The sequence below is a fragment of the Dermacentor albipictus genome, chromosome 4 (genome assembly GCF_038994185.2).
Source record: "Dermacentor albipictus isolate Rhodes 1998 colony chromosome 4, USDA_Dalb.pri_finalv2, whole genome shotgun sequence".
NCBI classification, from domain to species: Eukaryota; Metazoa; Arthropoda; class Arachnida; order Ixodida; family Ixodidae; genus Dermacentor; species Dermacentor albipictus.
In genome coordinates, this window is record NC_091824.1 from 65,330,188 (window position 1) to 65,351,917 (window position 21,730).

General features: G+C 45.5%; 1 protein-coding gene across 9 annotated transcripts in view; it reads left to right on the plus strand.

Annotated features, from left to right (window-relative positions):
• Positions 1-20,395, plus strand: part of LOC139059125 (histone-lysine N-methyltransferase 2C-like) — a 243,738-nt gene extending 223,343 nt beyond the window's left edge. For all 9 annotated transcript variants that reach the window (XM_070537047.1, XM_070537052.1, XM_070537053.1 and 6 more), the window contains 12 exons: positions 1,917-2,192; positions 3,251-3,355; positions 3,525-3,634; positions 4,791-5,034; positions 5,202-5,317; positions 8,466-8,583; positions 10,938-11,097; positions 13,541-13,677; positions 14,974-15,104; positions 17,224-17,533; positions 18,759-18,941; positions 19,763-20,395. In XM_070537047.1, coding sequence (XP_070393148.1) covers positions 1,917-2,192; positions 3,251-3,355; positions 3,525-3,634; positions 4,791-5,034; positions 5,202-5,317; positions 8,466-8,583; positions 10,938-11,097; positions 13,541-13,677; positions 14,974-15,104; positions 17,224-17,533; positions 18,759-18,941; positions 19,763-19,855 — 1,983 coding nt within the window. In that variant the 3' untranslated portion in view covers positions 19,856-20,395. The remainder of the gene's footprint in view (positions 1-1,916; positions 2,193-3,250; positions 3,356-3,524; positions 3,635-4,790; positions 5,035-5,201; positions 5,318-8,465; positions 8,584-10,937; positions 11,098-13,540; positions 13,678-14,973; positions 15,105-17,223; positions 17,534-18,758; positions 18,942-19,762) is intronic.
• The last annotated feature ends 1,335 nt before the right edge of the window (positions 20,396-21,730 follow it).

Consider the following 21,730-nt stretch of genomic DNA (forward strand, 5'->3'; position numbering starts at 1 on the left):
GCTAAAGAATCACTTAAGTGAGGACGTATAGGCAGGAGCTGTAAGCTTTGTGTTGTGCTGCTAAGCACGAGGTCGCAGGATTGAATCCCGGCCACGGTGGCGACCTTATGATGGGGGCGAAATGTGAAAATACCCATATACTTAGATTTAGGTGCACGTTAAAGAACCCCAGGTGGTCCAGATTTCCAGAGTTACACACAACGGCTTGCCTTGTAATCAGATCATGGATTTGGCACGTGAAACCCCATAATTTTATTTTTTAGGAGTTGTAAGTTTCGAATTATTCACCAATCTGTTGCGCCAGCTAAGCAATCATCTAACTGGTGTAGGGAGTAAAGTTGTAAACTTTGAGCAGTTTGCTATCTGTCGACTCAGCTAAACAGTCACTTAAGTGATGCACTTGAAGTGTAAGCTTTCAGTTGGGGGGATATTCTGTGAGAGTCCGCCTTGTGGACTGTCCATCTCGGCTGCTGCTGATTGAATGCAGCTGTACGAGAGAGGAGGAGACGAGCGGCCCTAGCCAATCAGCAGCGACTGAAATAGACAGTCTACTAGGCGGACTCTTACAGAATACGCCCTCCCCCCCCCCCCCCCCCACCGCTGTTTACCATGTAAACAATGTAAGTTAAATGAGCAAATGCATGCAGACGTTTTAAGCTTTGAGCTATTTGCCAGCCACTGCGTAAGCTAACTCAGTTAAATTTCCCAAGGAAAAATGAGGTACTGTAGCCCAGGCACACAATTATCTCAAGTGTTCTATTCATTGTTGTGAATCAAAAAAGCAATCTAGTTGTGAAACCTTAGTGAAAACATGGGATAGCACTAAGCTCATTTTTTTTTTTAGCTTGTTAGAATAAAAATTCAGCTAACTGTGCGCCATGTAAAAAGCTAGCATGTTTGTATAATCTGTGCATTAGGGTGACCATGCACAACTGACAAACAGCTTTGATAGAGAAATTAACAGCTGTTTGTTCCACGCAGCTGTGCAGTATAGTTAGTGAAATATTTGTGATGGAGGGCCTTTTCAAGGGCTGCCCAGTGCAACCCAAGGGGCGTGTACTAGCTTATGCAAGTCCAGTGCCAGTTCCACGATCACGCGAAATAGGCCTGGCATATCCTGTGCAAAGGGCCTGCACTTCATTTCCTGCCAGCGCTGGGAATGCCGCAAACTCCAATCTGCACGACGCTTGCACTCGCACTAAATGAATGGCATTGCGCAGAAATGCATGTCATGTTTGATGTGAATCATTGCATCCTAGCTCGCAGTTGCATTTTGCAAGAATGCTTATCTGCTAATTTTCATATGCATTGGAGAAATACCGGAAGTCTAAACCATGGAGTTTGCTACAAATAATACTAGAGAGAACTCTGGTGCTACCATAGTTCAGATACTGTGGGAGTGATGGTCAGTACATGGATTTGTCTAACCTGCATGCTTGTGACTTCAAACATTCTTTTGAGGTTATTTATTAGGCTTTATATTTCTACATTTTTCAAGCACTAAGCTTGAAAGCTTCAATTTTCTAAGCATAGCAAGGCAAGAGAACTCTGCGCGCAGTCATAATTGTAGCAAATTGTTGCATTTATAATGCATTATTTGGTTGCAAGTAATAAATTTGCAAAGTCACAAGATTGCTTGAAAGCCATAAGGATGAATTTTAGACAAATCAATGTGCTAACCATTGTTCTCATGCTGGCTGAACCGCCAAACTTGCCGCTTTTGTGGATGCTAGCGCCAGCATTCCCTCCAGCAAATTTCGTAGGAAATTCCGTGATCTAAACTATCTTGCAGTTCTTCACTGTGGCGCTCCCCGCACGTTAGGTCTAGCTTCACTGTTGCTTAGACTCGATCAGTCATTCAACCATGTCAGTTACCATAGCAATCATGACCTGCTTGGCTTCTCTGGCTTAATCAGGAGGCCACTGTGGTGTGCCATGCCGCCAAAGACGAGCACGGTGGCTTTCGGGGCGAGTGTTGCAAGGAGCGACTGATGAACAAGATGGAGGACGACGAGGAGCCCTGCATCAAACAGGAAGAGGACGGGAGGGTCACACCCCAGGAGGAGACGCGGGCAAGCATCGAGGACAACACCTCGGAGGGCCGCTTGCTCGCCGATGAGGAGGACAGCGAAACAAGCATGGACTCCACCCACAGGAAAAGGGTAGCGCGTCATTCAATCAGCAAGGAACAGGTGAGCACAAAACGGGTCGCTGTTTGAATGTGCAGCTAAGAGAGCATAGGCATTCTGTGCCCTCCATGCTCCCACCAGGTACAGCAGAGTAAGCAGTCAGGGTGCAAGCTGCTTTTCAACGACATTGCGGCACAAATGAAAGGAGGTGGTGGAGGCATGTTTTATTGGCCAATCACATGTGTGGACACATGTGTGGGCAAGCTCACTGTACTCTTAGACCCAGCTGAGATTCCATGTCTCGACTGCAAATGACATCGCTCATACATTTGTTGACATTCTGGTTGTTATGAAAGTTGATGTGCTCTTTTTTAATTTAGTGTGCACTGCATGTACTCACGCTCCTGTTTATTTAAAATCACAGTTTTGTAATAAAAATTAAGGTTCAAGTGTAGCAACAACGTCTATCTTCATCTGCTCCAATGCTCCGTTTGTGTGTGTGTGTGTGTGCGCGCGCGCGCGTGTGTGTGTGTGTGTGTGTGTGTGTGTGTGTGTGTGTGTGTGTGTGTGTGCACACAGTTAAAATGGTCAACCTCTGCCAATTTGCTCAAGTTTCTGTTTTGCTGGAGCACTTGATAAGTTACTATTTTTCGTGCTGGGAAAAATGCAAACCCGGGTTCGTACACCTTGAAACCCTTGAAAGCTCGAATTTGAAAAAAGATGTTCAAGGGCCCTTAACACTTCCTGAAAATAAATGCCCTCCTTGATTTCCTTGTGAACATTTAAAGTAACAAACTCCGCATCAGCGCCATGCGTTTGACAGCCTGGAAATCCTTGAATTGTCCTTGACTATTGCGTCGAAGGCTCTGTATGAACCATGGTGCCAACTTTGATTTCCAGCATGTTCCGACTTTTTTTCAAGCGCTTCATGATGACAATGTAATGGTGTGATATGGAGTGTCAGCATATAATGGAGTGTTCTGCCCGATGAATTTGGTGGTGTCTTGATACCTGCACATTTGTGTTCTTCAGTTGTGTAGATGAATTAGAAGGAAATTTCTTCCTGGCAATTTAACAACAATGTATCTTTCACCTCTTCTTTTGTTTCATCTCTTACATAGGAACCTATGGTCAAGAAGTGGAAGGATGTTCGGTGGAGGCTGTGGTCTGTCGACTTGGTAGGCGTCACGAAGTATGAACCTCCGTCGGAAGAGGAAGTTGGTCAGGTGAGGGTGTTTGCTTCACTCAACTGCCGTCATGGGTTATTTGCTGTCACTTTACAATCTGTTTTGCTGAGCTGTGTGCTATGCTGAGCTGTGCTGTGCAACCTTTTCCCTTGAATTGCCAGTAATTGGGGTGTAGTTCTTACCAGTGACATGTGGCTTTTGCTTGCAGCTGTTGGATGCTCAGGACATATTCCTAAAGCCCGAGAATCCTGTACAAGACACGAGGCAGTGCATCCTGTGCCATGACATCGGGGACGGGGAGACCAATGGCCCTGCCAGGTATCAATTGCCTAGTCTCATTGCTCAGTTAATTAATTAGTAACATCCTGCAAGGGCAGCATTCTCGGGCAGTCACTTTTGAGAATACAGTAGCCAACAGATTTTTCAGACTCCTAAAATTCAGACTTGCTGGATATTCCAGACATCGTGAATACACCGTCAGGGTTCCAATAGAGCTAATGCATTTTCGAGGCTGATTTTTCAGACAAATTTGTGCCCCAAAGTTTGATTTTCCGCACTAAAACTCTCGTTCTGAGCCGCGCTACCCAATCTTGGAGACCGACATGTTGTATTTTCTGCTGGCCTGGCCAGGCTTGGCTTCCAGTGGCCTGCTCTATAGCCTCCAAGATATGGATGTGCACGCTATCAATAGAGAGGGCGCACCATCCTCCTGCAACTTTTTTTGTGTTTGTGTGGCTTCGGGTTTGTGGGGTCGGCGCCACCTCCTGTGCCTTGAGAGAGAGTCATGTATGTTTTGTTGGCAGAGTAATATCATAAGAAGCCAACAAACACTAACACCAAGGACAACATAGGGGAAATTACTTGTGCTTAATAAATGAAATAATGAAATGATAAATTAATGGAAATTAAAGTGGATGAAAAAACAACTTGCCGCAGGTGGGAACCGAACCCACAACCTTCGCATTTCGTGTGCGATGCTCTACCAAGTGGGAAGACATAGCATGGGATCCAGGGCTACATTATGATTAAGAAGCAAGTAAAGAAAAATCTGTTTTTGTTTTTCAAGTTTTTCGATGCTGTTAGCAATCATGAGCTCAGTCAGTTAGCAACCATGAGCTCAGTCAGGCAGGAAGTCAGTATGTTGGACATCCTCGATGATCCCAGCAATGAATGACATGTCTCTTTTCTAGTACTTTCAAGTAGATGCTGAGAGTCTCATGCCATAAAATTTTAGTTCTGGAAGCACTGAGAAGCATTGTTCATCGGCTATAATCGCCTTAAACGAGCAGCGGCTCTGTTTTACGTTTAGTGGAGTTGGGGAAAAAGCTGTGAGTTGAGGTTTGTTTGTGAATACACTAACTACAAGAAAAAGGCTGAGTGACTTGTAGGACTCTTATCTGTCGTCCTTGTTTGACTCGTTGTTTTTGCCTTTAGCATCCCTTTCATTGCAATTGTGTCATGTGCTTTCTTGCAGGTTGCTGAACCTGGATGTAGACCTGTGGGTGCACCTAAACTGTGCCCTGTGGTCGCAAGAAGTGTACGAGACATGTGACGGGGCCCTGATGAACGTGGCCTCTGCCTGCCGCCGGGCACTGCTGGTCACTTGCAGCCGGTGCCATCGCACGGGTGCTTCACTGCACTGCTTCCGAATGCGCTGCCCCGCCGCCTATCACTTCCCCTGTGCCACCCAAGATGGTTGCTCCTTCTACAAGGATAAGGTGCGCGCACATTTTCTCCGTTTTGCGGCAGTCATTTCGCCTTCCACGATTCATTCACTGTGCATGGATTAGCACGCTTTCTTGCTGGAGTCGTATTTTAGCTTCTTCTCTGGTGCTGTGGTGCTTCTCTGGTGCTGTTTTACATTGACCTTTGGTTTCTGCCGCAGACCGTCCTCTGTCCTCAGCACACGCCTCGTGTCCCAAACCTTGAGAACGTTCTTGAGTCGGTGGCCGTTTTCCGCAGGGTGTACATAAGTCGCGACGAGCACAAGCAAGTTGCAAGGTAAGTTCTTGCTTCCCTGTCCCATCTGTAGTGACGCACTTGTCGTTTTTCAAGAGTCTTTTCATTGGCGGAAGCGATGAGGTGTGCAACAGACATGGACAAAGTGTATGGAGTCTGAGCATTTCACTCTTCAAAAGTCTGCGGTGCGGTTCATTTCACTGCTGACCCAGTTTTACTGATCAAACTTCACTGCCAACTGAAAGGAAACTTTGCAATAAATAGTTGCCAATAAATAGTTGCAGTGACGCGAGTGTTTTGTTTCAGTTCAATTAAGAATTAGGCTTTCACCGTTCTACTGTAACAGACAAGCAGAAATGTACAAACTTATGCGCTTATCATTTTATTTTTGTGCTTACCGCCTTATTTAGGTAACAAGGAAAGTTTGAAGTACGAACTATTTGCAGCCTCGCAGAGGAACAGTGGCTGGTGGTTATGAGGGCATGGGTGGGGCTTCACTGCAGACTTGAGTTGTGTCCGACTAGCTAATTTGCTGCGCTGTCATACTTATTGTTTTCTTTAACTGTCTTTGTATTAAAGACACTCGCAACAGGCCAGAACATGTTGTGAGACGTTGATGGAAATAGAGTGATTGTTATTTATAGTGATAAAATTCGGCATGCTGTTCGTTATTTAAATGGAAATTATAATTTCAAATTGGCAAAGAAAGTCTTAAAAACCAGTAAGTGGCACAGCCTCATGGTGAAGTCTTGGTACATAAGCTGTAGTAGTATATGAGATTGCTTTTCATAAGTTGGTTCTTATTAAGTTAACCTTACGTATTACTTAAAATTGGAGTGCATTGCAAAAAAAAGTGGCACACTAACAAGCAACGCTGCCTTCATGGTAACGAGTGGAGTGGTAGAGCAGGCAGAGCTATTCAATGCATCGCGGCACACATGAGGGCTGTTGTACTCATGCAAGTTTGCGAGTTAGTACCCTGAGTTCTGTGGCCTCTGTAAGGTGCAAAATGCCATTAACGAATTGTGCCCTGAATGGGTGCCAGCACCGCAATAGTAGCACCGCTGGCATATCCTATTACTTAATTGGCTTGACTAAAGAAAAGCCTGGCGCATGCAGCCAGCAAAAGCATGGCCTTCGAGATTAGTTTGTGTTACTTGGGGGGAGCCGTTGTTGGGGCGTAGATTCGAATGCCACCTATTAATAAGAATATTTCAGCGCTTCATAAAACAGCAACCGCAGAAACATTGGCTTGATAAACAAAATACACTAGAACCTCGTTCATACCTTTTGTGAAAAACCGCGAGAAAAAACATACTAACCGGGAAAACGTATGATCAGATAGAACGAACTAAAACATTTGACAGACTCCACTACTGTTGACATCTACGTAATGCAAAGCATTGTGTGGATCGTTGCGGCACAAAACACTAACATGCCTTGAGCTGATGGTGCTCTGGCAGCACGAGACGCGTTTTGTTGTTTTCCTATTCCGTGGTGTATTGAGAGGGCAACGGGTAACCCCCAAAAAATGAGGACAGGCGGGCGATGCCAGATGCCGTCGAAGCGAAATGTGATGTCCACATCGCACAGCCTGCAGCAGGGAACGGCGGCGCATTTGGATTATCGCTGCCTACTAAAAGCGCACAGTACACTACCAATGGCACCGCGCACAGTAAAACAGATAGGTGAAGATGCTTATCGCAATACATTTGGTGGGGATAGCTGTGAATGCAGCATGTGATGACCCGAGCGGAGGTCTGCGGATACTGGAATAAGAAACTGTGCGTGCCGTCGGTTTCATGTGAAATGGGCGACTACATACTATTCTCAATCACGCGTGCGCCTCGCGCCTTTTCTTGTTCGTATGGGATCTAGCAGGTGGAAAACGTATATGATCACAGTCTGCAGCAGGGAACAGCGATGTGTTTCGGTTATCGCATATTAAAAGCGTGCGCTACGCTTTGAACAGTACCATGCGCTGTGAAACAGAGTCAGAGATGCTTATCTCAAAGAATTGGTGGTGATAGGTGTGAATGCCGTGTGTGACGACCCCGAAGGTGATTTGCTGGTTACCGAAATGAGAAACTGAATGGGTGAGACAGGCGGGCGAGTAATGCAATGAAGCCGCTGCAGCAGGTAGCTATATACTGTTGTCAATTGCGCACGCTTTGCGCATTTTCTTGTTTACGTGGGTTCTAACAGCCGGAAAACGTTGCATACAGTCGCACTTTGGCAACATACTGAATGTTGCGACCGACAAATTGTGTTTTCTGGAAACGTATGAAACGGTAAAAAACGAGCTTGACTCTATTGGGTCATTTTTTGTGTTCTCAATTGCGAATGTTAGCGCTGGGAAAACGTACATAGTGGGATCGTATCAACAAGGTTCTACTGTATTACTTTCTTAAAGCTAGAGCCGTACTTGTTGTATGCTTCCCACCAATCCTGCAGTATATTCTTTATCACGCTCACCTATCACTGTTTCCAGCATGCTTCTTGAGCATGATTACATCCACGTTGCAGACATAAAAATTCTACTAAAAAATGTTCCAGGGCGTTTCCTGCATTGCCACTACATAATTGGACACTCAGACCAGTAAGCTTTCTGCTGCGCTAAAGAAACGGGTACCATCAAGATTGGTGGTTTGTCCCTTTAAGTATTCATACAATCGCCATCTCTGTTTGCATTTCACACTGCTACCGATGGTTGCAGAATGGTTTGAGGGATTGGCTTTTTTTGTGGAGTCTCTGGTGTTTAATAACGTCAGTTCCTGCTCGGTGGCCCTTGCAGTTGTAATCGGGCACACTGGAAACAATGTAAATATTGTCGGCTGGCTTCCGGTTTTATAAATAGGACCTTGTTTTATGATGCTGTTAGTTGTGCACACCGCTCAGTGTGCAACTTTTGAGTGATTCTAAAAAGGGGAGACTTTGGTGGAGATGTGCGAGTGTGTTTGGAAAAACTTGCCGCCTCTCTGCAACCTTATAGCCCTGCCCGAAACTGCTCTTTGACCATCAAACCTGGCACAACAGTACCCCTTTCGGTGCAGAAACATGGAAGGCCTCTGGTTTACTAACTGACATTCGACGCAGGACCTGATTTTTCATAGTGCTTTGTAGAATGTGCTGTGGTGAGTTGCGGGTGGCTGCTTGACTTTTGACCGAGTCTGTGTTGTCTGCATCGCAGCATGTTTCACAAGGGCGAGCAGAATCTCCTGCGAGTGGGCAGCCTCATCTTCTTGAGCATCGGACAGCTGTTGCCGCACCAGCTGCAGAACTTCCATACACAGAATTGCCTATACCCTGTAAGTGACGCTTGCCTTCTGCGCAGTTCTAGTTTGGCTTGTGTAAGTGTCAAACAGCAGTGCACTTTTCACAGATTTTTCATTTAAAGGCCAACTGCAATGGAATTTCACTTTGTCTAAATTGGTCATGATTGAATAACTTTCTCATTAGTAGCCCTTAGACAGCACCTAAGCAGACTAAGCGTGCGCATGGCGGTTCATGGATACCACCTAGTTGTTCCAGCATGTCAACTCTGAGATTTTTCGGCGCATCGTGGGCAGCCGTGGGCAGCGCCTAAGTTTCAAGGTCATGCCAAGGAGCTGCGTGTTCCGAGTCATGCATTACTCCCAGCAAATGGTAGTGCTGTCTTCTTTTTTTTTCGAGTTTCGATATAAAAAATGTGAACTTCCTAACACATCCACTCGCACAGTAGAACCTCGTTGATACGATTCCGTTTCCGTTATGTACAATTTTCTGGCGCCAACATTTGTGATTATGACAAAAATTGACCCAATTGAGTTACAGTAGGCTCCCTTTAAGGCAAGCTCAAAGGAACCATGAAAATCTAGTTTGGTACATCCATTAGCAAGACAATTTCACTTCGTTAAAACAAGGTTCTTAATACAGTCGAACCCGGCTATATCGAACTTGCAAAAAAAAAAAATACCTATCAGTTCGATATAGGGCATAATTCGATATAAGCCTGCTAAAGAATTGGATGTCATAAAAGCATGTAACATTTATAAACTCGCTTTATTGATGAAACTAGCTTAGCTTTGCACAATAGCCCTGTATATTCTACTGATTGGGCAATCTCGCTGCCTGCGACGCACGCACTTCGCTACATTGTCTAAGGAGTCGGAGTAGCTGAGGCCGCAACCTTCCACATTCGCACAGAAGCACCAGACTAGTGCGAGTGCACCAATCACCTCGGAAGATGTGGGCAAAGGGCCGTCGTTGCTTTCCTCATTGTGCCCACTTTCACTTGTGCTTGGTACGATGTCGGCAAAATAGTCTTCGTCTTTGGGCTCTCCCGTGGTCGCAACACCCTCATCTGCACTCACAAACTCGTCGACCATTGACCCCTCAATGACTTTCGGAAATTCTGACAGCTCGCTCCAAACTTCGGCAACACCAGAAATGGCTTCGTCGCCTCATCGGAATTTTCAGTCACCACTGGCGCGCGGAAGTCGGCATGTCTGAAGCTATTTCAGATGAAGCACTTGTACACGGCTGTGTGTACACGTCGGGTGCCACGGGCACCGGGTGGTGAGTTTGTCAAGCCCTAATCTCCCCCTTATTCTTCAAGAGCGTGCTGAGTGTGCTCCTCGAAATCTTGCACGCTGCGGGGTCATCTGACTTCTCACCGCGTTCGACCCGATTTATGATTTCAAGTTTCATGGTGAAAAGCAAATTCTGCTGCTTCATCACGGCAACACTGCAAGAGAAGGCCCACAAGGCGCAACCACAATGAGCCAGAAAAGCCACGAGACAACTGACGCTTGTGCCATCTTGCATGACGGGCACAAGAGCCTCTGAGTGGCTGTCTGAGCAAGCGCTGCGGGCGGGCCAGGATCATCTTTACAAGGGGGTGTCAATGACTCGCTCGACGCAGCACGGTCGCAGTAGGGAGAGTGGATGGATGGAGCCGCGTTGCCGGGTTTCCTCGCCACCGCGAGGGAAATCCAAATTCTAGAGGCACTGTTGTGCCACTTGTCGTTCAATATATCGGGAGCCACTACTATTTTTATTCGATGTAAGAGTAATTTTTGCTATATATACTCGTTGTGACTATACCATGCTCAGAAATTGTTCTGTATACAGAATATTTCGATGTAAATGAATTCGATATAGTCGGGTTCAACTGTACATAAATCTCTGTGGGGACTTCAATCGGAATTTCATTTACTTTGTTATAGTATACATTATTTCGTTCTATCCCATTTTGTTATAACGAATTTCAAGTGTATTTCTCACAAAATAGTTTGCTCATAAGCTGCTCTATATCTATTCTATTTAAATGATGCTCGACGCACTATTTCATTGCATTTGGTGTTTAAATGCTTCACATCGCATTGTTAGCAGATTTGAGATGTTCTTTTAGCAAAATTGGCACTAGGTCAGTTGCAGTACTTTTTTGAATGAGCTGTTTGAATGGAAGGTCCAAGAATGGATTAGCCGCATGGAGCTTTTTGGCTTTCTTGGAAACACGTAGCCAGTTCTTGTTCCTCGTTCGCTGGTAAGACCTCTAACTTTCACTACAGTGCGCATGCTTGGCGAGTAAAGTATGAATTTTTTTGCGGTCCCCATAACAAATGGCGGCGTAGCACTGTTAAGGGCTGAACCTTTACCATAGTGCCCTCTTTTTTTCTAGGTTGGGTACAAGGTAGTGCGCATCTATTGGAGCATGCACAAGCTGGGTGCACGGAGCCGCTACACATGCAGCATTCACGACGTAGATGGCCAGCCACAGTTCCAGGTGAAGGTGTCGTACAAAGGCCAGGAGAAGGTGCTCACTCATCGCACACCCAAGGGTACGTGTGCTGTTCAGGTTCAGGGGCTGCGGTGTTATTCCAAGACAAAACTAGTAGGGGCTCGGAAGATTAAAACTTCATGCGAAAACTTGAATGCTTGTTTTCACAAGAAAAATTTTGTTCCTCAAGAGAACAGCAGGGCTGTGAAGCTCTTGGATACCTTGTGCCATTATGGCTACTTTTAGGCCTGGTTAGTTGTCATAATTTTGGCTCCCTTATCGTTAGGTTACTTCTTACTTTTGAATTTAGCACTGGATATCACACCGATATCACGGAATACCAGCGGTAATTACATTGCATAAACTGTCATGCTTGTTGTTCCGAAATCAATAATTCGAACATGCTTGATCATTTGGACAGCTCCGGGGCACGGCCACAGGCCCCGTAGACTTAATCCATAAGGATAGCTGAAATTTCAGGCATCAAACAGCACGTCGTGTGATAATTCGGATTTTGACCGCATGGTCGTGTGCTAATTTGGCCACTGACTCAAGCAGAAATAGCGATATTTTCGTTTTGATGCGTTGTTGGCCAAGTCACCGGCGCCTCCTCGAAACCGAAGCCAGCGAAACCTAGACGATATAGTACTTGACGATCGCGCCCAAACCGCAGGACTAGCTAAGCCAGTCAGTTGTAGAGGCCAGCATTACCTGAAATAGCAACGTTTGGGAAGGCTGCATTTGCAGTTTGCAGTATTTTATGTGCGTGTTATGTTCTGCTCTTATGCAGCATTCATGGCCAGCTGATCCCGTCGATAACGCAGGTGGAGCATCGCTATGATTACTGAAGAAGTGTGAAAAGCATGAAAACAAATAGCATGAAAGGGCATTGCTAGAACATTGTGGACACGAACTATTTAGGGCAAAAGCAAGGGTATATGTGCGTAGCAACATGTTGACTAGCTTGGGTTGTATTCCCAGATTATCTCTTTCCAAGATACTTTCCAAGATACAGTAAAACCTCGTTAAACCGTACCCGCTTAAACAGTAGTTTCGGTTTAAAAGTAGTAAAGTCAATTCCCCGACTCAGCGGCCATTGAACATAATGTATTTTGTATCCGCATAAACCGTACCAGCTTATTGCGTACGCATCGGTTAAAACGTAGCGTTTCCACTTTTCGTCGCGCAAACACGGCGGTGCGTCGTCTCCATCGGGCGGCCCGGCAGAACAACAAGCCTCAGAGATCGGTACAACGGCCTCCAAGCGCCCTGTGCGTTTGCACGTGAAGCCGCATCAACATCAACATCATTTCGAGGCCGCATGGACGCCGTGCCAGAGAGCGTTGTGGCGTCGTGCAAGCGAGGACTCGCGTCATGCCGAAGCTAGGATAAAAAAGACGCCGGGTGCTCAGCATAGAAGAAAAATTAGACACCGTCCGTGTTACCGAACGTGACACGAAGAAGTCGGCGCTGGCCCGCGACATGGATCTGCTGTTGACTACAGTGTGTGGCATTTGGAATGCGAAGTTGCTCGGCAGCGCTGCTGCGACCGCGAAGAGATATGTCGGCTACGAGGTTCGACTTTTCACCATCGTTGCCTGCCGAAGTGTCAACTAGCGACAGTGATGAGGACGACACGGAAAGCGACAGCACGGGCTATTCAGGCTTGACAGTGGCAGAAGCTGCGCGTTACGTCAGCCTCATGAATGCGATCGTCGCAAGGAGAACAGGGGCGCGATAACGTAACTATTCCAAACGAAAAGTTTTCCGAACTCCGGCACCCGGCAATGAAAAAGGCGCTCCGGGACTTACGCAGCACTACTGCGCGCGTGCACGGAGAATACGTAACGCCAACGAGGAATCTGCCGTGCGAGTGTTTGCCGAGAGGAGGGGGGCTGGCTGAGAACCTGGCACGCAGCTTCAGTAAGTTTGAGGTCGCTGTCGTCGTGCTAGGCCGCCTCGATATCAAATGAAAATAACACTTACGTCCCGCGAAGTGAATAAATACTGCATGTTTTTTCCCCTTTCATCGCACTCTCTCTGAGTTCCGTTTTCGACAGGTAAGTGGGCGATCTCATGCTATTTCGCTTAAACAGTACTACCGTTTAGTACGTACTTTTTCCGAGCTCCGGCCGACTACGGTTTAACGAGGTTTCACTGTACTGTATTTCACATGACTGGCACTGGATGCGTCGACGGGTGGCAGCGGTCACTGGTTTGTTGTGAAGCTCAGCAGGGTTAAATGTTACTTGTGTTGTAAATTGAGTTGCGATTTACAATGCAAAACAGATAGACTGAAAGACTATATGTCTATAAATATTAGTGTTTTTCAAGACGTGCACCTTTAAGTTACTGGGATTTATGGCAGAGATTTACAAGCACTGTTTTGGATTTGATAAAGAAAACAAATTGACTTTGAGCTTTTCATTTTTGTTCCACCTCAAAAGGAACACTGTAGACAAGAAGGAAATTCAATTCCTGTCCTATCCCAACAAATTGTGCAGGTGTGTGGCAGAAAGTCCTCCAGCCCATCGAGAGCTTCCGCAGGGAGACACAGGCCATCAAGGTCTTCTCCAACTTCATCACGGGAGAAGACCTCTTTGGGCTGACAGAACCCGCAATCGTAAGGATCACTGAATCGGTAAGTTGGCATGCCATGTATGGCTCAACAGCCGGGGGCGCATTTGAGCAAATGTTTGACAAGGGTGCTTGTCTTTGTGAGTGCACCAGCTCAGCTGACAAAGACTGTGGCCCTGAAAAGGACTTGCCCTGACAAGTCTCCTTGTAGAAACATTGTCTGAGGCTTTGTTTGTTCAGTCACTGTTGATAACTTCAAGTCCCTATGTTGCTTCAGACCTCTGTCCCACTTGAATTATGAATTTTGGAGTATAACGGACAGTTGCAAGGACAGCAAATTTCAGATTTCCCTGCCTGTATTAACTGTGTTGCCAATAGCATCAGCATGGCATAGAAGATTTTGTTATATTTTCCACACTTTGCATGCCTTTTTGCAGGAAATGTTCCTGAAAAGTTGCTAGGTTGAGTCTGTGCTCACTATTAAAGTGCAGTGGGATCTTTATAACTATGGCTGAGTAGATGCTCTAAAAATCGATGATGTCACAAGGAACGAGTGCAGGAATTTCAAGGCTGTGTCGCTACTCGTCCTTCATTTTCATTCTTCCATTCTTTCTTGCTTGCCTAGCACTTCCTTGCTTTGTGCTATAAGCTATTATTTTTCTGGGTCACCAAAATTTCCTTCGTTTTTTCTTTCTTTTTTTCACTGTGTTTGTAGTCAATGCTTTCGTGGATATATGATACTCAGAGTTTGCTGGTGCTGAGAGCTAGGGTTGCAAGTGCCTTCCACACGACGCACTGGCAGCAGGAAGTCATGTTGAGAACAAGGGGAACGTTAGTTTGGCTCATAGGGCAATTGTTTAGTAAATAAGCAGTGGCCTACCGAGAGATATGTTTCTCCACTTATCAGTAGTCCTAGTCCATAGGTCGGCTACTAAGTGGATTCTCGCCCACCCTCTCCAATATTTTCTCGATATGTGCTCACTGACACTCATGTGTACTCACACTCGCCAGCGCTCATTCAAATTCTTATTGACGCTCACTAACACTCGCTTGCATGCAGAGTCACTTCCATTGATGCTTACTCTGGCACCCTCTTGTACACATTCTCACGTCCACTCACGCTCGCTGACAGTCACTCATACATACTAGGACCCACCAAAAATCAGCGTTGCTGACTTTCATTAGTACTCGCATTAAGCAGCGTTCACTCTTGCTCATACTCACATCCACTTGCAGCCTTTGTGGCTCACTAATGCTCCATCTCTCAGCTGTGAAAACAGTGTGGAGCCAGTGCAAGTCAGTGTACTTATGAGCGAGTATGCCGGCCTACGTCTGAGTCCCAACCTTCCTTCTTCGTCAGCTTCCGGGTGTGGAGACGCTGAGTGATTACAACTTCCGGTATGGGCGGTCACCGCTGCTGGAGCTTCCACTGGCCATCAACCCAACAGGCTGTGCACGGTCAGAACCAAAGTTGCGCACCCATTTCAAGAGGTGAGTTCAGGAGCTTGCTTCCATATCAAGAAGTTATCAGTGTGGGATAGTTAAATGAACCGATGAACAATAAATTTGTCAATAGAGAAAAGCCTCATTAAACTGTACCCGCTTAAACAGTAGTTTCGTTTTAAAAGTAGTGAAGTCAAATCCCCGACTCGACGGACATTGAACATAATGCATTTTGTATCCGTATAAGCGGTACCAACTTATTGCTTGCGTATCGGTTAACACGTAGCTTTTCCACTTTCCGTCGCGCAATCACGGCGGTGTGTCATCCCCACCGGGCAGCCCAGCAGAACAAGCCTCGAGAGATCAGAACAACGGCCTCCAAGCACCCTATTTATTTGAATGTGAAGCCACATCAACATCAACATCATTTCGGTGCTGTGCCAGAGAGCGTTGTGACATTTTATGAGCTAGGACTTGCACCATGCCGAAGCTTGGATATGAAACACCAGGTGCTCTGCCTTGAAGAAAAGTTAGACACTGTTTGTGCTATCGAATGTGATACGAAGGAGTTGGCGCTGGCACATGACAGGGCTCTACCATTGGCTACGGCGTGTGGCATTTTGAATGCAAAGTAGTTGTTCAGCAGGGCTGCTGCGACTGCGAAAAGATATTGGCTACGAGGTTTGACTTTTCGCCATCATTGCCTCTGTTGTTGCCGAAGTGTCGCCTAACAACAGTGATGATGACGACACAGAAAGCAACAGCATGGGCGATTCAGGCCCAACAGTGGCAGAAGCTGCACGCTACGTCAGCCTCATTAATGCAATTATCGGGACGAGAACAGCACCCTGTAATGAAAAAGGCACCCCGCGACTTCTGCAGTGCTACCGCGCCCATGCACAGAGGATATGCAATGCCCACGAGGAATCTGCCATGCAGGCGTTTGCCAAGAAGAAGGGGCTGGGTGAAAAGCTGGATCGCAGCTTCAGCAAGTTTGAAGCCGCTTTCGTCACTGCTATGCCACTGCGGCATCAAATGAAACTAACAGACTTTTGTTGCACAAAGTGAATAAATACTGCATGTTTTTGCGCTTTCATCGTGCATTCTCTCTGAGTTCTGGTTTTGACAGGTGAGTGGGCGATTGCATGCTATTTCGGTTAAGCAGTACCACCATTTAGTACATGCTTTTTCCGAGCTCCAGCCAACTACTGTTTAACGAGGTTTTCCTGTATTAATCTTTTACTGAACCAGTAATTTTTTGTTTTCTATATGAATGCATTCTCCATGGCCCATTCTCTCCACGAAGGAGAGCAAGTCTTGCTTCTCCTTGATGTGGAATGACGTTTTGGCCTTGTAAGGTTGCTGAAGTGTGTTCAGTGGTTATGCCGTTGCATGGCTGAGCAAAAGCCTGCAACTTTGATTCCTGTGCGCCTCAGCCATACGGCAATAGGTGCAGAATGCAAAAAGGAAATGCTCGCTTACCATGCTTTGGGTGCAAATGAAAGAACTCTGGGTGACCAAAGATAATCTGGTGCCTCCCTTTCCCCCCTACAGTGCCCCTCATAACCTACTGTGCTAGATGTTAAGCCCCAAGATTTGATTCAAGGCCAACTGCAACAGAATTTCGCCTTGGCCTTGATTGGCTGTAAGTGAGCAGTATATACTAGTGAAACAATCCTGGCAGAGCTGCAGGGCTGGTAATTGTCTAATTTTCTCATTAGCAGCCATTTTACCTAGCACCCGAGCATATGGCACATGCACCTGGCGGTGGGCGTGTAGGATGCAAGTCGCCTCCGCCTCCGAGATATTTTGGCAAGCTGCGGGAAGTGGCTAGCAACGGCTAATCTCGGAGGTCTGGCCGAAGAGCTGCACGTTCCTTGTCATGCGTCACTTCTAGGGAGCAGTGACGGTGGTGGTTTTCTTTTTCAGGTTTTGGTATCAAAAACTTTTGTGAGCCTTTCACAGCGCATCCAACCTCAGTGTAAAATTTCAGATGCATTTCACATGCAAAACTTTGCACGAAGGCTGGTTTACGTCTGCATTATCTGAAGCTAGGCTTACAGCGCGGCCCAAAATTTCTATGACGTTGGCTTTTAAAGGGAGTGTCCTGCATATGTTGCCACAAGTGCGCTGACCCCTGCCGACCTGCCTTCCTTCCCTCCCACAGGCCCCACACGATGCACACGAGCAACACGCTGCGGCTCTCACTGCAGACCCTCGGCGGTGGTGGCGGTGGCGGCAGCTGCTTGGAGGCCAGCTCCCCTTACACCAAGCACTTTGTGCACCCCAAGTCGTCCCAGTATCGGCGAATGAAGACTGAGTGGCGCAACAACGTTTACCTGGCCCGCTCGGGCATCCAAGGCCTGGGTCTGTACGCTGCCCGCGACATCGAGTGTCACACCATGATCATCGAATACATCGGCCAGCTTATCCGCAACGAGATCGCCGAGCGTAACGAGGCCATCTATGAGGCGCAGGTTGGCACTACCACCATATCTTTCTTTCTGTTATGCCCGTGTTTTGGCTGTACCTCTAGAAAAGTGTGATGCATACCTGCCAACTCTCCCTAATGTTCCATGATAATTATGCATTCGGTCTTGTACGATTTTATTAATGGTTCATCAAGTTCAATGAAAGATAAATTCTGTTTGCAAAAGTTTTCACTCATTGGTCTCTGACCATACTCTTGGAAGTTTTTTATGAATGGGCACCAGGGGTACCTACTTCGATCAAGCTTGTTTAGAAAATATATGAAGCAGACAAAAACGGCTACAGTGAAGTCGCTGAAAAATTTTCTGTGATCTGTAAACAGTCCATTGCTTGTCAGTTTGCGGTGTCAGTAGTTACCAAGAGTAGTAAATTCATTTAGTAAAAATCTTTAGACTAGCACCACTTTTGAGATATCAAAATATTTGCCTTAGAAGTTACTGCTTTCTTGTCCTTGCAATCATGTTTTTAATTTGCTACAAGGCCTTTGTTTTTGCCCTTTGTTTCGCACTATGATATGTGGCGTTCTTAAGCACTGATCATCTAAGCTTCACTGAAAAGCCGACCTTTCGTTGTTGAAAGGAAAATGAATGCTTGCTAGTGCTGGAAACAGATAAAGTCTGCGAGGAAGTGCTAGCAAAATGAAGGGGAGAGAAGTAGTGGCTTAACAACATAGTTCAGTGGCCTGATCCAACAGTGCATTGCGCCAACACTTAGGCCCTGGCTTATGGATAGGTGGGCCTGTGTGAATGTGCCTTCATTGCATGGGATCAGACACCACGCTGTGTTAAAGCTTCATAATTTGCCCGCGGCAATCATTGCATGATGCATAATTAGTCGGCGCTATACTATAGAATAACATTTAAATTTGCGTCATGGTGGTGCTGCAAGCAGAAATCGAATATAGTGGCCAAGTGAGTTGCCAAAATATCTTGATTCCAGCAAGGGCCTCTTTGTTGCCCAGTGAGACATTCTTATTAAATGGTACTACAGGGAAACTCCAATATAGTGTATGTGGATATAACGAATTATTGCATATAATGAAGTAGATATGAAATGTTTCTTCCCAATATTAGCATATGAAGGATACATGCTTATAACGAATGTCAGGCATTACAAAAGTATTTTCGTGTTGGATCTGACAGGAAAGTGAAAGTTGTAGGTGAAGGCCTCCTCGGGTCGTTGTCTAATGGCATATCTCTCTCTCTTTTACAGAATCGTGGCGTGTACATGTTCAGACTGGATGAAAATCGTGTGATTGACGCAACGTTGTCTGGTGGCCTTGCACGCTACATAAATCACTCGTGCAGCCCCAACTGTGTTGCCGAGCTCGTGCAGATCGACCGCGAGAACAAAATCCTCATCATCGCCAACCGCCGCATCACACGCGGTGAAGAGGTATGCAGGATTGTGACCTCTTCGTTGCTTTCTTTTTTAATCCTCTTCTTCATTTGTTTTCTCCACTTCACGCTGTCATGTGTGATAAAAACTACTGCCAACGGAAATGCATCATGGTGCATCACTTATCAACCCTATACAGTGTGGTGCGCTGTTAAAGAGTGCACCTACCTATCCGGCAGTACAGCAAACATACCATGTTTACTCGTATGAGGCACACACCCCCTGTTTGAATTGCAAAAACGTTGCGAAAAAAAAGTTTCGCGAAGCATTATGTGCATGCCTGCATGTTGGTTATCCACAACCAACTACTCTATATTGATTAGTTGTAGTCCTGCCAATGACGGCATCGTCGTCACCATCACCATATCCCGCCAGATCACGTGGCATAGATCCAGCCTGCTTGAATGGTGTCGGAAGCCTTCTTGGACGATGCGGGTCGTCTTGAAGCCCAATGTACGATACGGGTCATCTTGAAGTGCAGAATTCAGATGCTGTAGTACATGAGACCTAAGCTGCATGATATGCAGTTTAGACTTTCATGTTCACAATCAGTTTGGAGCTTTGTTGGCATTATGCTCACATGCGAGCAGACACTGTTTTGTCCAGTAAGTACGCACAACAACTTGGTAGGCGTTCGTGGTTGTTGCTGGCTGATTGGCCACAGACCGAGCAGGAGGATATGTTGACGGAGCAAGAAACACAAGAAGGGCTAGTAAATTAAGATAAGCTCAAAATGACTAACTTTTTAAAGTAAGAGCAGTATTATTTACAGTGTTTATTATGAATTGATGTAAAGCAATTGTATTTTTTGTTTTCAGCTGACCTATGATTACAAGTTCGACTACGAAGATGACGGGCACAAGATTCCATGCCTCTGCGGTACTTCGAATTGTCGCAAATGGATGAACTAATCGTGAAGACATTGATTTGTGGACAGAGCGTTTTCACTCATTTATTTACACCACAGACTGTTGTACTTGCAGTGTAGATGGCTCCTTGTTTATTAGTGTGTGCATGGCTCTTTATTGCCATTGCAGTGGGCATTGGACACTGTATATGTTGATGTTATTTTTTGTGTACAGTCTTCTTTTTTGTTATTGTTTTCCTTGTGTTATTTACACTTATGTTAATGCCAATTGATGCATGTATGCCACTGGTAAGGACTTCAAAAAGATTGTAAGACATCTTGTTGTTTTCTTTCTGTCTCTTTATTGTTTTATTTCTTTACTCTAGTGCCCATGTAAATTTTATAAATAGTGACTTGCACCCATCTTAATGACTCACAACGGTCCCATTTGATAGTGTACAAGTAAGTGTATGACATGTGCTGCGACATTATTGTCTGTATTGTTGTAATTTGCGCCTCCTTGACATGTGCTATGTACTATAATGAAGCAGTCAAGAAATTTGTAGTGCAATATATGTTTATAAAATGAACACTTGGATGTACAGTTATTGCACACGGCTTTCTCTTTGGCATGGTTTTAATCACAGCACTGTTCAGGAAGTGCTTCTTTTTTTATTTCATTCTTTCAACTTCACCCTTTTCCTCCACCATTTGAATGTGTCGCACTCGGGTAAGATCAGGGGTAGTGGTACACAGGCCTATTATGTTACACATTGAACAAGCAATGTCTGGCTTGCATTCTTCACTCTTGTTGACAGCAGGTGACCTGAAACGCTTATTTTTGGACATGTAATTGGGGTTATCTCACGAGTTTCATTTCACAACTGCTGCCTTAAAGGATGCCGGCAGTTGTAGTTCGTAGCAGGCCGTAGGGCAGCTGTGCGTGCAGATAGTCTTCCTTGTTTTTTTTGTTTTTTTGTCGCTCTCTTGCAGCAAACTGGCTCAGGATGCAGGGAATCAACAGCAGACTCTTTTACTAATTTGCATATGTGTTTCCTGGCATGCACATATGGCCAAACAATGGCAGCACCGGTCGTGGTTCAAATGAAGGGCTAGCTACACATGCCAAGGTTTGTCTCTCGTGCACAAATTCACCACGAGAGCCTCATGTATATTCTCTCTGTCATGAGACAGACTAACTGCCTCACAGGAAAGTTAGCTATGCAATTATGAAAAGGGTTCAATGAGATTAGTTTGGTGGGAAAATCTACCGTTTGCATTCTCCTTGGCATTCCCCTGAACTACAGCGGGAAAGCAGTGTGGATGATGGGTGAGATTGGTCTATTCTGTCATGCACCGGTTGGCCAAGCCAGCGGCAGCGGAGACAACAAATTAAGGTTGCTATGGTGTCACTTACCGTCATCATTGTCATTTTGCATCACTGTTGAATGACGTAACCTTGACACGAAGTGACCTGAAGTGAAGTGTTGTGATGGCCGAAGGAATTGGAGCCAACCGTTGGCACAGTAATGCGGCCTTTATATTTTCATTATTTTTGCAGACAGCCCAAATGAAATGAGATATAATAGAATCTAGTAAAAAGCCTGCCTCATTGGAGTTGTAAATGCAACTCTGTTGCATTTACAACTCCAATGTTGGTTGAAACCAACAACCAACTATGTTGGTTGAAAGCGTGGAAAAAAAATAGGGGTGTGAATACCCAGTAGTAAATTTTGAATTAAATATCAGAAAATTTAACACAAACATGTATGCTTACAAATTTTGTGAAATACTCACATTACATAACAAGGATGTCGCTAGCTGTCAGTAAACTTGGGTACCTTGGAATCTAGATGCACATACTCTAGGGAACACCAAATTACTATGACAGCATTGATAACTCTGTCCATATATGAAAACGTAGCAAATATTTTTCATT